The sequence below is a fragment of the Amphiura filiformis genome, chromosome 10 (assembly GCF_039555335.1).
Source record: "Amphiura filiformis chromosome 10, Afil_fr2py, whole genome shotgun sequence".
Taxonomy (NCBI): Eukaryota; Metazoa; Echinodermata; class Ophiuroidea; order Amphilepidida; family Amphiuridae; genus Amphiura; species Amphiura filiformis.
The window spans coordinates 8,699,185-8,714,226 of NC_092637.1; the positions used below are offsets into that span (position 1 = coordinate 8,699,185).

At 38.4% G+C, this 15,042-nt stretch overlaps 1 protein-coding gene across 1 annotated transcript in view; it reads left to right on the forward strand.

The window, feature by feature from the left end:
- LOC140161632 (1-phosphatidylinositol 4,5-bisphosphate phosphodiesterase epsilon-1-like) overlaps positions 1 to 15,042 on the forward strand; it is a 45,258-nt gene that overhangs the window by 22,287 nt on the left and 7,929 nt on the right. Inside the window, 9 exon segments of the mRNA XM_072184933.1 lie at positions 1,438 to 1,652; positions 2,033 to 2,164; positions 3,029 to 3,176; positions 4,977 to 5,101; positions 5,442 to 5,605; positions 6,039 to 6,300; positions 7,380 to 7,579; positions 8,464 to 8,589; positions 8,819 to 9,034. Coding sequence (XP_072041034.1) covers positions 1,438 to 1,652; positions 2,033 to 2,164; positions 3,029 to 3,176; positions 4,977 to 5,101; positions 5,442 to 5,605; positions 6,039 to 6,300; positions 7,380 to 7,579; positions 8,464 to 8,589; positions 8,819 to 9,034 — 1,588 coding nt within the window.

The following is a 15,042-nucleotide window of genomic DNA, read 5'->3' on the forward strand; positions in this document are numbered from 1 at the left end:
CTGAGCCCCCCGCAGGAAAGGATCCTGGACACGCCGGTGGGTATTATCCTATTTATGGTACTGGGCTATACTTTGATCAGCTCATAATCAGCGGGAATTGTTAGGCTTTTAACACTACACCGAAAAGTAGACCTACGTAAAGAGTGACTTAGTTGACCTGTCTGGTCTATATTGTGCAGGTTAAATAAAGTAGACAAACTATAAGACTTCAATTAATAATTTGTGATGCTTCTGGGAAGATGTCACAAGGCAAATCTCAAAATAAATATATTGATATTAATCTGTGATGTTATAAGGGCCGCCACTTACGAGCTGATCAAACTATAGTCTCATAACTTGCCCAGCACATTGTGCTATTCCAGTTGAAATCCATATACCCCTATGGAAGACATGACCTTAATCTTCTACACAAGGGTGTGCATTTCAAATGGGGTTACCTGAATGGGTGACTCCATTTGAAATCTACACCCCCTGTGTGGGAGATTGAGATCACATCTTCCATAGGGGGTGTATGGATTTCAACTGGAATAGCAGATTTAAAACTCTGAGTGACCCAACACTGCAAATTTTTAAAGAAAATTTGATCTATCGGTATACCGAATTTCATAATTTTCTGTCGAATTTTAACAAAATTTTTCACTTCAAGGACAAAAGTGAACAATATCAACAACAAAAAAGAACTGCTTGTGTTTGATGGCAGCCGTATATTTGCACTGCGGCTTGGATGGGGCTCTATTTTACTTAAAGAATGTGTGAAGAAAACTTATGGTGCACATGACCTCCTTTGCCTTACGGTAAATTTCACATAATAGAGAGCACACTCCTCTGAAATTCCCAATAAGAATTAAGGGTCCATATGCTAATTTGCTGGTGGGGTTTTTATAGGAGGACACTTTTAGTTTGTGCCTTAAATTCCAGTTATGTCAAGGAAGCCCATATGCGCCATTAGGTGAATCTTAACGGTGAGTGAGTTAGCGCAGCGTTTGTTCCCTCGCCTTGCACCACTGAGGTCCTGGGTTCAAGCCCCGGCCGTGCCCAAGGCCTGTATGTGCACTTGGTTTATCCCAATTCAATGCTCGCTCTCGCAGGTTTTCTCCGGGATCTCCGGTTTCCTCCTGCTTTCAAAAAATTGGTGATTAGTTCCTTCACCCAATGGAATTTGGGTAGCTGCACAGATACTTGGTGGATGTTACAATCTTAAGTGCGGTTATGTTTGTACCATGTTCGGCTGCAACTGGCCTAGTTGATGTGATCTGATTGTGATGATTCACCATGGCAGCGAAATTACAGCGCTTTGAATCCTCAAAGATTGGAAAAATGCGCTATATAAATCTTAAATTTATTATTTTTTATTATTATTTCATCATTTAGCATGAGCCCTAGCCTGTCACTCACTGTTCTGAGGTAATTCATTTAATCTGGTTTTTAATAATGCAGGAAAATCTCCAGTACAAGTGGTACAACCACAACTACCCTCAGCAGTACAGGCAGCCAGAAACCAACGACAGATGACACCACAACACACCAGCAACACTCACCGGCATCATTAACTCCAGTGAAGTCATCCAAGAAGAGAAAAGATACTAGCACCTCGCAAATTGCTGCAGATCTGTCTAATCTTGTCATATATACACAGGCTATCAAGTTCCAAGGTGAGTCTAGCTCCGTTGTAATATTCCAGTTGAAATCCATACACCCCCTATGGAAGACATAACCTTAATCTCCCACACAGGGGGTGTAGATTTCAAATGGAGTGACCCATTCAGGTAACCCCATATGAAATTCACACTCCCTGTGTGAAAGATTAAGGTCATGTCTTCCATTAGGGGTGTATGGAATTCAACTGAAATAACTCAATGCACAAATAAAATGAATTGAGTAAAAGAATGAAGTAAAGGCCTTATATGCAAATGATGCAAAAGAAAAAATATTGCATAGCAACATTTAACCAATGTTTTCATACTAAAATTGACCTAAATTGATGACAAGTTTAAATTTTTTTTAAATTTTATGCTATTAAATTCTTGTACAGGATTTGGAGATGAGCTTCTGACAACACATAAACAGAAAGGTAGCCGTAAAGGTTCCAAAGGCAATGTGCCCTCTTCCACAGGTCCATCTCCAAGCAGTCCATCTACAGGTGCAAAGGATACTCAAGCAGGAGGTATGTGATTGAATAAGAGTCTGGCTAGTCTTAGAAATGTATTTTAGCCCTCTCCATGTACGTGTCGACTGCAGACGACAAGTTTCAATTTTTTTTAAATTCAACACAAATTCCAGAATTGTATATTGTCATGACCATATTTGGAATCAGCATGAAAAATGCATTAAAATGAGTATAAACAAGCCTAGTATTGGCTCAGTGGTTCTTAAAGGCCCATTTAGTGATTTGCTCATCTGGACGATCATAAAAATCATCAAAATTTAGATTTTGGTACCTTTGTCATTGTCATAGATTTGCTAACATAGCCTGCTAGAGGTTCAGCCAGTAGCTAATTTATGTATATTAGACAAAATAAGACATTATACATGAAACTGTAATTTATATACTGACAGTATATTTGAATGACTTACCCTTCACTTTTAAGCAATTTATAAACAATTTTTATTTTTTTACACTTTCGCTGGGATCACTGAATGGGACTTTAAGATGGCTCTTGATATTTTGAGAAAATATGTCAAAACTTTGACTTATGTTGAAGCCTATGGCTAGTATGAGAGCATTAAGTAAAATGTGCAGTCATTTCTTAATTATTCATGCATGACATACATAAATATACATTTTTCAAAAGGAAAAGAGAAACAGATAAGATTTAGCTATGTTTCATTTGGCAAAACAGGATAATTTTTTTAATCCAACAAAATGTATTTTTCTTGAATCGATCTGGAGTCAACTCCTCATCTGGGAACCTCCGATTGATTGCAGATATCAGAACCGGGATGGTCCCTCTTCCCTTTTTGAAAAGCTCTGACACTTAACGTGCACAAGGTTTGACTCTTTCTGATCTTTTTCTATCCCATATCACAGGTGATAGTGTCAGTCCAGGGCATGAGAAGACAGCAGGAGAGATGCTTCATCAGAAGGTCCTACAAATGCCAAAGTGTTATCATTGTTCATCCATCAATGAGAACAACCTGAAAAGGTTGTTTCGCAAGTTCTCCTGGAGGTTTATTGAATATCCTTTACACTATAAAAAATAAGCTATGGATTTATATGAGGAGAAGATTAAGGGCTGGGGTATGAACGTTTGGACAGTATTTATTTTGGGACATTAGAGCACATCAGACATATCGAATTGCATTCTGAATATGAAGAATGTCATTCTGATATAAAATAATTTTGATTTTTTGAAATTAGCAATTTAATACACATTTTATGGCAAATCATTAAAAATTGATATTTTGATATTTAACAGTAGTTGAAGTAAACTTTATAAATCTGATGATTTATACTTAAAGTGTATGTAGGTGGGATGAAAAGCCGACGATCAATTGAAAATTTTGACCTTTCAGATTGAAGATATGGATTTTTTTTCCCAAAACACCAAAAAAATTAGGTCTTTTGGGAAAAAAATCCATATCTTCAATATGAAAGGTCAAAATTTTCAATTGACCGTCGGCTTTTCCTCCCTGCTACATACACTTTAAGAAATTATCATTAGATTTATATAATTTACTTCGAGGACTGTTATATATCAAAAATTTGAAAAATATCAAATTTTTATAATTTGTCATAAAATTTGTATTATATTGTGATTTTAAAAATGAAAATTATTTGATATCAGAAAGACATGCTTCAGATTCAGAATGCAATTCGATAGGTCTGAGGTGCTCTCATGTCCCACAAAAATACTGTCGAAACGCATAAACGCCATTTTGGATCCCTTAAAGCCATGATTTCTCTGCGATACGGAAAAACAGAAAAATTCACAGATTTCGGGGTTTGCTCACAGAAATTTGAAAATGCCACAGAATAGTGAAAAACTATGTAAAATGTATAACTTTTGTGTTGATTTGCAAAATAAAACAAAGAAAGGTGATTATTTAGCAGTAATCAACCATTAAAAAATCCATTCTAGCATTATTTCTAGGCCTACCATGCAAGATTCTGGCCATACTACAGTAAAAGGTAAGACAAAATACACTTGTAAAACATGTTTTTTAAAAACTTTTCAGTGCTTTATAGTGGAAAACGGAAAATCACGGAAATCGTCCAATTTGTAACACAGAGAAATCGTGGCTTTAGATAATATGTAACACTCCAGGGTCCAGGGATGTGAGAGTTCCTCTTTTCAGCTGATTTCCTCTTTTTTCTTTGACAAATTTATGCATTTTATTTTATTTTCAGCCCATATTTGGTGTTTTTACTAAGATTTTGTGCTTTTTTTCAGCTTTTTAAAGCAATTTTCCTTATTTTTGGGTCGAAGTCTCTCCCACCCCTGAGTATCTAATGGTTATAATCCTTGTTTAAAACTTGCTGCTGTAGAGCCTGAATTTAGACCCCCTTTGCCATTATTAACCCTCTCCACACAGGCGTCGACTGCAGACAACAAGTTTCAATTTTTTTTAATTCAAAAATGTCAGAATTGTACATTGTCATGTCCATATTTGAAATCAACATGAAAAATGTATTAAAATGAGTTCAAATAAGCCCGCTATTGGTTCAGTGGTTGTTTAGATAGCTCTTGATATTTTGAGAAAATATTATAGCTCAAACTTTGATTTTTTATGTTAAACCCTTTATGGCCAGCATACAAAGCTTTAGAGGGTATGACCAGATCAACAGTCTTATCCTCCATTTTTCATCATCAAAACTTAGATTTTGTTAGTAGAAGAAAGCCCATATTTTTCTCATTACCCCAGTAAAAGTTCACTCCAGAGATATATGTCGTTTAAATGTGTTGCAACTCATTTTGTGAAGAAGATTACAGGTTTTGATACTCATTTTTGCTGGTTTCCTTAACCACACATATTACGCATACTGAATATCAACTGATGAGGACCTACCCAGCAGGGATGCGTATAGACTCCTCCAACTTCAATCCTATCATCTTCTGGGCCTTTGGTATACAGCTAGTGGCACTCAACTATCAGACTGAAGGTAAGTCTACCAAGCGAGAGGTCTGGGGTTCGAGTCCCCGCACAGGCAGGTATGTCCGGAGTTTTTACTCTGGTATATCTGCCTATGCATGTAATGTTTCCATTTGTAAATTCATGTTTAATTGTGCTAGTGTGCGATGCGTAATTATATGCACACAAAGGCTTCACAATAGATATCTCTGCATTGTTGTTATTTTTCAGATGCCAACCAGACCATCAATTCCACCCTATTTGAACAAACATGCAGCTGTGGTTATATGTTCCAAAGTTCTGTTACAGTACTCATCACATGCACACAAAGGCTTCACAATAGATATCTCTCCATTGTTGTTATTTTTCAGACGCTAACCTGACCATCAATGCCACCCTATTTGAGCAGACAGGCAACTGTGGCTATGTGTTGAAGCCTTCTTTCCTCTGGGATAGAAATGACCCACTGTTTAGGAAATTCAATGCGTATGACAAAACAATAGATGGTTTAGAACCAAAGGAACTAACTATATCGGTAAGTAGATGAAGGCAGCAACAAATAATATTAAATCGTACTCACAAATAAACCTGATAATCAATTTTAGCCATATTTACATGGATATTAGACTCTAACTGAAAAGGGATAAAACAAACAAATAAACAATTGATGCGTAATTAAAAATAGAAGAAAATCACCTCCTTTAGTCAGAAAAGAATTTGCGTAGATTCCCTGAAGGTTTTTGTGTCTCATATGCATCAGGGAGTGTAAATTTCAAATGAGGTTACCTGAATGGGTGAAACCCCATTGTGGAAGATCATGTTTTCCATTGGTGGTGTATGAATTTCAACTGGAACCAACAGCTAGTCCATACGATGATGTAGAAGTGGTGGGAATCCCCTCCCCCGGCACGCTGCTTTCTTACTTAGTTATGCAACCCTTCTGATGTTTGTTCATGGTCTCATTTCAGATCGTATCGGGACAGTTTCTGTGTCCCAGCAACCCAACAGCTAGTCCATACGTTGAAGTAGAAGTAATGGGAATCCCCTCCGATTGTGCCAAATGGAAGACCAAAGCAGTCCTCCGCAACGCCATCAATCCCATATGGGACGAAGCCTTCACATTCCATATAGCGTGTCAGGATCTGGCCTTCCTTAGACTTTGTGTGTTTGATGGGACAGGGTCAGGGGTCATCGCTCAACGATGTATTCCAGTCAAAAGTCTGAAGACAGGTAAGTTTTGTGCAACATTTTCAGGAATGTGAGAGTTTCTCATGTTTCACGTTTTTTGCTATCTTGCGACACGTTTTTATTTGTCCCAAACCTTACATTTTTATTTCTGCCGTGTAATGAAGGTAATACATTGTACTGTACGTCCCTCTGCGTAGTGTTGTATAAATGTATGAATGAGACTAAATTGCAGTTGCGTGCATAATAAGTGTATATGAGGCTATATGATTCTATCGTGCAAGGTAACACTATCAGGCACCGTTACACGTAAATGTAACCAGTAAAAGTATTCAACTTCTTTGTAATTATTGTTCTGACCAGCACTTACATTACCACAACTTCAGATGCGTAAGTTCAATTTTTTTCATGGAAATACAGTTCAGAAAATGGCACATACAAATTATTATACCATCATAGGGGAGTCCCTCCAGGTACAAAACTTGGCCCCAAGTAGAAATTGGCAAAATGGTCCACTTTCTGGTGACAAAAACTACTAGCTATTTTCACGGCCGTTTTCCTTGATGGAGAGATGGCGAGGGCTGATTTCTACGCCATTATGTCCAAGATATTCTTTTGACCTTTGCTATTTGACACATATGTTTAGAACTTATTCAGTGAGCGATCCTTTCCACCGTACATTGTACGAAGACACAGGTGCATCGGAAGTAGCACTATGGTTTGTAACAAATAATTTCACGAGCTGGCACTATTTGAAACCTATGTTTTTCAGTTGGCATGCACTTACAAGCATAACATATTAATAACATGTGCAGTTAGTAGACCACAAAGGATTTAGTCCAATATTTAACCCAGCTTAGGGAAGGGAAACCAATTGCAATCCTCCTGAGGTATTCCATTCAGTATGCAAAATTATAATTAAAAATATGACTAGATTCACACCTGTGGTAAATGCACAAATAAATAAATTCAGTTTGTTTATGCAAGACCAAAATATCAGGAATTAATGGTGTAGGCCTTAAATAATGCTAATAAACAAAATATCAGAAACATTTTGTACAAAATTCTGGATGAAATATGGAAAATAAAAATTAAATAAATCTGTGTCTTTTTTAAACCAACAGGATTCCGACATGTTCGTTTACGATCTCCCAACAACGCATGTTTAGACCTACCATCGATGTTCATTCATACACGGTTGGAAGAAGTCCAAGACATGGTGTCAAAGGTCATTAGCGAGAACCAACGAAAGCGACAGATGCTGTCGGACATGTTACATTATCATATTGGAAAGGAGAAAGATGACAAGATGGAATTTAATGATGTGAGTGTCAAACTAAAGGGTTTGCTAGTTCCAAGTTCCCACCTAACATGCTCTAGAACAGAAAAATGGAAAGTTGTGAAGGTTACAGTGGTTTTGACCTGTTTCAGGTATACAGACTGAAATTTATCTCCTACTTCACTGTTACTTAACCCTTTGCGCACTATGGCAAATTCCGATCTTCAAATATAATACGAGGCTAGGCTGTCTGTTTAGCCTTTTTTAATGGAGACTGGAGTCGACGTTAGCGTGCAAAGGGTGAATACGTTCTTCAATTCATTAATAACATGAGTTCAAGATATATACCTAAGCAAGCCTTTAAAAAAGGCAAATCCTCCCTGAAGCTGTTATTAGCCTTTTCAAAATATGGCATATACAATAGGAGGGCAGTCTTCAATATGGGTAAAACCCGGCAATTCAACAGACTTTACCCATTTCGTGCAGCGCCATCCTAGTGTGTCCGCCATATCTCGAAAAGGCTAATTGGTACTCACATTTGCACCAGGGTTTGGGAGGAGGTGCTGATGAAAATGGACCCATTGCTATACCAATTGCCAAGAAATTTGGACCCATCGCTATACTAAAAGCACAATTTTTGGTAAATTCTAACACAAATTGGAAGAGGTTTTACAACTTTTTCCGAATTAAAATTATTTTGACTACACTGATGCACAAATTAAGCTATTTTCTGGGAAAAATAAGGTAAATTTCCTGGGAAAAAATCATTGATATACAAATGGTCAAAAATGCAACCTATGTTTGCAGCACATTCCTGTTTGGTCATTTGTACTAAGTACCCCTCCTCCAACATTTGCACAACCCCATGCTATCAGTGAATGATCAGTTTGCACCATAAATTATATTTGTGTTTCAATACTTTTGTTTAGATCGTTGACGGTAAGGAGATCAAGCGTACAGCCAATCCAGTTATTGTATACGGCATCATCAATGCTATTGAGGCTACCACACTGAAAGCGGTACAGGAGACAAAGGTGCATGAGATTATTGCTCAGGTAAGTCATAATACCAGGTAAACTGAATTGCTGTTATTGGCTCCCAGAGTTCTTCATGTTGTTTCCAATCAGAATACCCTAAGCTTCAAGCAGGAGTTCAACTGCTATATTGTCAACAACCTGTCAACTCATCCAATAGGTAACTGCTGTTCATGCCTTGACATAAAAAGATAAAATATAAGAATAAAAATAAAAATATTCCTATAAAATGTGTCTTTTATGTTATCAGGCCCTTGGCTGGGGAGATAGGGCTCTGGAAGAGATGCCCAACTATTCCCTGGTAGAAGAGGTGCAAGAAACATGGGAAGAAGATTGCTTGGAGAAGAAGACGGAGCTTGGAACGAGTAGAACAGAGGAAAGGACACTGGAGTTGGAGGAGAGGATCTTGGAAGCTGAGAGTACTTGGACGGGTAGAGGGCGCTTTATCTTGAAATTTCATGGCGAGGTAATTTGTTTATTGATGGTGGGAGAGTAGCTTATTTTTCCTAAAACTGCTACATTTAATGAACAGAATAGAGTCTAATCTTAGGCATTCCTCAGAGCAAACAAATGATAAATGAACCCATAACATATTGCTTGCTGTGATAAATGCTGTTATAGACCTTTTCAAATCGATTAATCGAAGTTTGACTAAGACAGCTGTTTGTTTACGATGACCTGGTTCATAATTCTGGGTCAGGATGCTGTTGAGTGCAGCGCTTATGGTAGTTGCTGTGGTTGCTCTTTGCGTAATGCGTGTCACTGATGAGCACTTATGTAAATTTATGCGAGGGCATTATGAAGCGTACCTGGTGCAAGTTGCCTAGTTTCCTAATGTTTCGTATGTTGATTTGAAAAGGTCTATTCTAAAAGGCGCCCATCCCACTACTTTTTGTGATAACAAATTATGCAAAAATGCTGAAAATATTGTGTCGAATTATGCAAAGAGATATCCCAATGTTATAGATCTCAAAACTCTCTTGGTGTAGGTTATTTTTCCAGTAGCTTAAAACATTTATTGAATAAAATCTAATACTGGAACTAAAATTGGCAACTTACTTTGGTATGTGACATGTGATTGATGATGGTGCGATGTCAGATGAAGAGGAATGTCTTATAATGCCGGCAATAAGAAGAAGAGGTGGTTTGAGAGAGGAGTTAGAGAACCCATATGGTAAAGATCAAGTATGTCACCGATTTTAAGTATCTTGGTGCCATGATGGGCTCTAGCACCAGTGACCTCTCCTGACGAAAAGCGCTTGCATGGTATGCATTTATTTTATTTATTTTATTTATAACATTCGGCCAAAGCCAGGCTAAACCCAATAGTGCTCAGAGGCTACTAAAATTCAAGGGATGCCTCCAGATATGACGGGACAGGGATATGGGAAGAGGTCCCATTTTAGAAGCAGGAGGAAAACCGGAGCACCCAGAGAAAAACCTGCGAGGACGAGCATGGATCGGCAACCAAACTCACATGTGGCACCGCGGGGAATTGAACCCGGGCCACAGTGGTGAGAAGCGAGTGAGAAGACCTGCCCTCCATTTTGGAACCTGGAGCATCTGTGGAGAAGTCCAACAATCACTGTTGCAACAAAAGTTAAGCTTTTTCACATAACCTGTGTTTCAGTATTGCTCTATGGCTGCGAGTCCTGGGTGATATCTACTGACATGGAAAATAAGATCAATGCATTTGGTACATGATGCTACAGGATAATGCTGAACATCAAGCGCACTGACCATGTTAGTAATGAAAGGGTCTATACCATCACCAACACTGTGCCTCTTATCAACTCTGTCAAATAAAAAAAAAAAAATAAATGTTGGTATTTATACAGCGCCTTTCACATGTACCAAAGCGCTTTACATTTATTCCGCCGTCGTTAGAATATGTCAGCTGCCATACAATGCCCAAGGCATGCTCATACCTTTAGGCGCTCAATGGACAGTATTCATAACAGCTCCCCATTTCACACCTGGGTGGAGAGGAGTAATCGAGATAAAGTGCCTTACTCAAGGGCACAACACGATGGCGTCGCCGGGGCTATCATGACAACTATGATTCCTGGGACATATCCTGTGGATGCAGGAAGATGAATCCTGCAGAAGATATACTTTCTACACCCGTTACATGGTAAAAGAAGACCTGGAAGGCAAAGAACATCCTACTTGTCTTATGTGCAAAAACTGTTGGGGGACTTCAACAACTTTTACTGCCAGATGCCATTACCACTTTGGCTTCAAATCGTTGTACATGGAGAAACTTTGTAGTCGCCTGCTTTGCAGTCGAATGAAATGAAATGAAATGAATGGTAAAGAGTGGAGGAGACTGCCATTAACAAGAAAGAGGGACTCTTCTTCCAATCGATACTCATATGGGACCCGGCATTACAAGACATTCCTTGTTGTCTGACATAACACCATCATCAATCAGATGCCTGATAAAGTCCAATGGTATCACACACAGCGTAGCAAAGTGAGTTGCAAATTTTAGTTCCAGTATTAGATTTTATTCAAAAAATAATGATCTCAAAATGGCCAACTGTATTTATCTTTATCCTGTTCAGTGTAATCATGAAACTATGTTTTCATTTGTATTTGTCAATCATTCAAACACTTCCATCAAACATTAGCGACGGTGCCATTCCTACCCCCATGTCAAAATAAGAAATTTGAAAATGATCATCTTTTTTAGCCTCTAAAAATTCCTCCCTCCCCCCACAAAAAAAAAATTGCTGGAACCGCCATTGAACATCATTATGCAATTGCCAAGTGGTATATCATCCACCCCATCACTGATCATCATTGTTTACACCCACTATTGTGAATACTGGATGCAAGTCATTTTCATAATCACATGGCAAATATGGACAGGGATGGGTAAGTTATTTTATGCCATAACAGTTTGCCTCTAACAATGCACCCCCCCCCCACATTAGGAAATGCAATCATTCAGTGAACAGCTCTTTTCAGAGCCACCAATAGGCAAGGGGCAGCCTACATGTCTTACTCTTTGGTACTTTGTCCTGAAGTCAAGAGCTACTCCTGACAAAAGCTTCACAGTTCTAAACTTGTCCGACAGTGAACCCGCTAAAAACTTACTAACTGTTATGAACCCCTGTCAATAAAGCCTATCCCACGATTTGAAAATGCAATCCACTTATAGCAAGAATGCAGTTGGGCCAAAACAAGATTGTTTCCTTGTCCATTAACAACTTTTTATAGATGGATCTGCTAGTTTTTTCTTTCTTTTTATTCTCTCCAAAATCTGCTAATTTCTATCCTTTACTCAACTAAATCTTCAAATTTGGCCTTATATTATTGCATACAGCAACAGTCTCCAAGGTTCCCTGCGAGTGTACCGGATCGAGAACAGTACCATTCCTCACACCCTAATTCACCCAGCTATAGCAGGTCATACAGTACTACTGGGTACCGACAAAAATGTCCAAAACACACAGGGTAATAATTGCAGCATGCTGAAATAGCTACAGTCCAATCTCCCTTATCCAGACCTCTATTTTACAGATAACTCAGTTATACGAAAAATACAGACAGTAAAAGAATTAAGGTACCAGTTATTTTCACCCCTGTATATTATAAACAAAGACAGATATATCTTGATTAAAACCAGCAGCCAATAGCTGCATTTTTGGCTTGGATTTAAGACTTTGTTTATTGAAGCGGCCAAGAACCTGGGAGGGGGTACTCCAGTTTGGTTTTGCTTGGGGTGTGCTGCTGAGAATTTGAAAGTGGACCCATCGATACACCAATTTTTAAAGAAATTTGGACCCATCAATATACCAAAAGTCAAAATTTTTGTCCGAATTTTACCCAAATTGTTTTACAAAATTTCTCCCAAATTTTGGCAAAATTTCAAAAATTTGGCTAGATTCAGGTAAAATTGGGCTATTTCCCTCCTTGGGTTTCCAATCGCCATTTCTTACATTCTCAACAGATATAACAAATGAGGTCTAAGATCAGAGCTAATGGGGACAGGTTTTGGCTGCTGGTTTTAATTTTGACATATTTGTCTATCTTTAGATTACAGGGGTTAACATAATTGGGACCTTAATTCATTTGCTGTCTGTCAGTGTGTCATTAATGCTTTGATACCTTAATTTAATGCTCAATCAAAAGGACATAGACCTATCTGTGTTGCATACAGCACTCATATACCATCATTCAATGTTATTGTCCCATATGGAGTAGTCATTTCTTGTCTCAACGTTAGCACTCCAGTCATTCAGTTGAGAATGATACATAATTCACGTATCCAGATCCAGACCAATGTTTGGTCCCATCATGGCCAATGCTTAGTCCCATCAGGCCAATGTTCAGTCCCATCCTGGCCGGATAAAAGAGGTTGGACTGTATGTCAACTAAGTGCCCAGTCATGCTACTTGTTCGAGGCAAGTTTGTGTTGATTTGTTTGTGCTTCATGCTGCATGCAAAACATCCATGAGAACTGACCACATAAACACTAATTTCATATAAAGGGTGTTGGCTCACCAAAAGTCGTGCCTTATTATGTAAATCAGACAGTTTCATGCTCCGTAGATTTTACACAGGATTACAGAGTTTGATTTTTTGTTATTCTCAAAACTTTCCCTGTTTTATGTGCACAAGGTTGTTCCTACACAGGTGAATGATTATGAAAAGAGTGTATCGCATGAGTATATCGTGCAGACTAAAGCGCTCCACAGACTCCGAGTATTAGACGTACAATATTGTATGCAACATATCTACGTTATTTAATCTATTGCCATTCTATTTCCAGTAATGTTTAAGTTCTAACGAATGTTTGATGACGAAAAATCGATAATATGTTACATATAATATCTAGTAGAAATATATTATCGATTTTACGTCATCAAACATTCGTTACAACTTAAACATTACTGCAAATAGAATGGCAATAGATTAAACAACTATGGTTGAGAGAGAGCATGACCAAGTTATGGTACAGCACATAATTATTTGCACACTTTTGGTTTATTTTTGATATGGATATTTAAAATGACTTGATATCACAAAATCATATTTTGTATGTAAATTATAACCCTTTTCTCCCATTTTTTGGATGCATGCTACGCATGTTTATGTTTTCTGTACATGTGTACACAAACACGCAACCACAGACTATTACAGACTACAGTCGCAGCATCGCACGATAATGAGGGCCGATCATTCCTTGAAGTACGTCAGACGAAACCGCTACGCACATACCACATATTTTTACGGTCTTTCGCATAAACGCAAAGACACGCAATACTCTATTGCGTATATTCGAAGGCATGCAACACTGGTGTGAATGGTGGACACACACAATCAAATGATCGGCCCTCATGAATATGCAAGAATTCCGAGCACAGCATACAAGCACCGGGACAAGCACCCACCTCAACAGAAACAAACTGCCCCCCACAATATGAATGTAAACACCCCCACACATATGTGCACACCCACCCCATACATGACACCTACATACACCGTCACACATACACACCACACATTATGCATGCATAGACATGACTCATGAAGTTTCTTGTACACCAGAATCTGCAACTCTATGCACAAACACACACTTTGATTGGAGTTTGTTTTTATATCATGCACGATATTATGTTATGTATTTTCAGTGTGCAGTTCTTTAAAATTTATGTTCATTCACAAAATAAGGCAGGTCCAATTGCTGCAGGCCCATCGATGCAGTATATCCTGCAGTGCCAGTGAAATTTGTCACAAAGTCAGCAATTTAACTCCAAATTGTAAAATGTTAATGTTACGTTGGTCCACATATTGTGACACTTTGTAAGACTTCAGACTGGCAAATCTGAAGTCTAACAAAGACTGTAAACAGTGAGTATGGTACCTTCCCAGCCTTTAAGAATGCCAGTACTCATTTATATGGTGGAGAGGAGTAATCAAGATAAAGTGCCTTACTCAAGGGCACAACACGATGGCGTCGCCGGGGCCCGAACCCGCAACCTTCCGATCGGAGCCTGTTCCGCTCGGCCACCTTGCTCCACAATTCTTACAAAGTGTCACAATATGTGGACCAATGTGACATTAACATTTTACAATTTGAAGTTAACCCCCGAGCGCTACCTGCCGATCTAACATTGCCTCTGATTGGTCAATTACATGATATTTTCACTTTAATCACCAATCAGAATGGAGCTTTGCAAATAATTCACCCCAATTTTTTTGTGGTGAAATTATTCTAACCATGTTGCTGATTGGGCTATTTGATAATGAAAACTTCTTTTTTGCCAATCAGCAGGTAGTTCTCATGGGGTCATATGAAAATTGATGAGAGGTCCATAGATTGGCCCTTGAAGATTTTGGTTTATTTTGTGCACTGGTTAAAATGCTCAACAAATCTTTGATTGGCATGAGGGGAGTGCCATTAGTCCTGTCTAAAATGGACTATTCCATGAAATCTGCCATACCCCTGTGTCCACAGAGGGA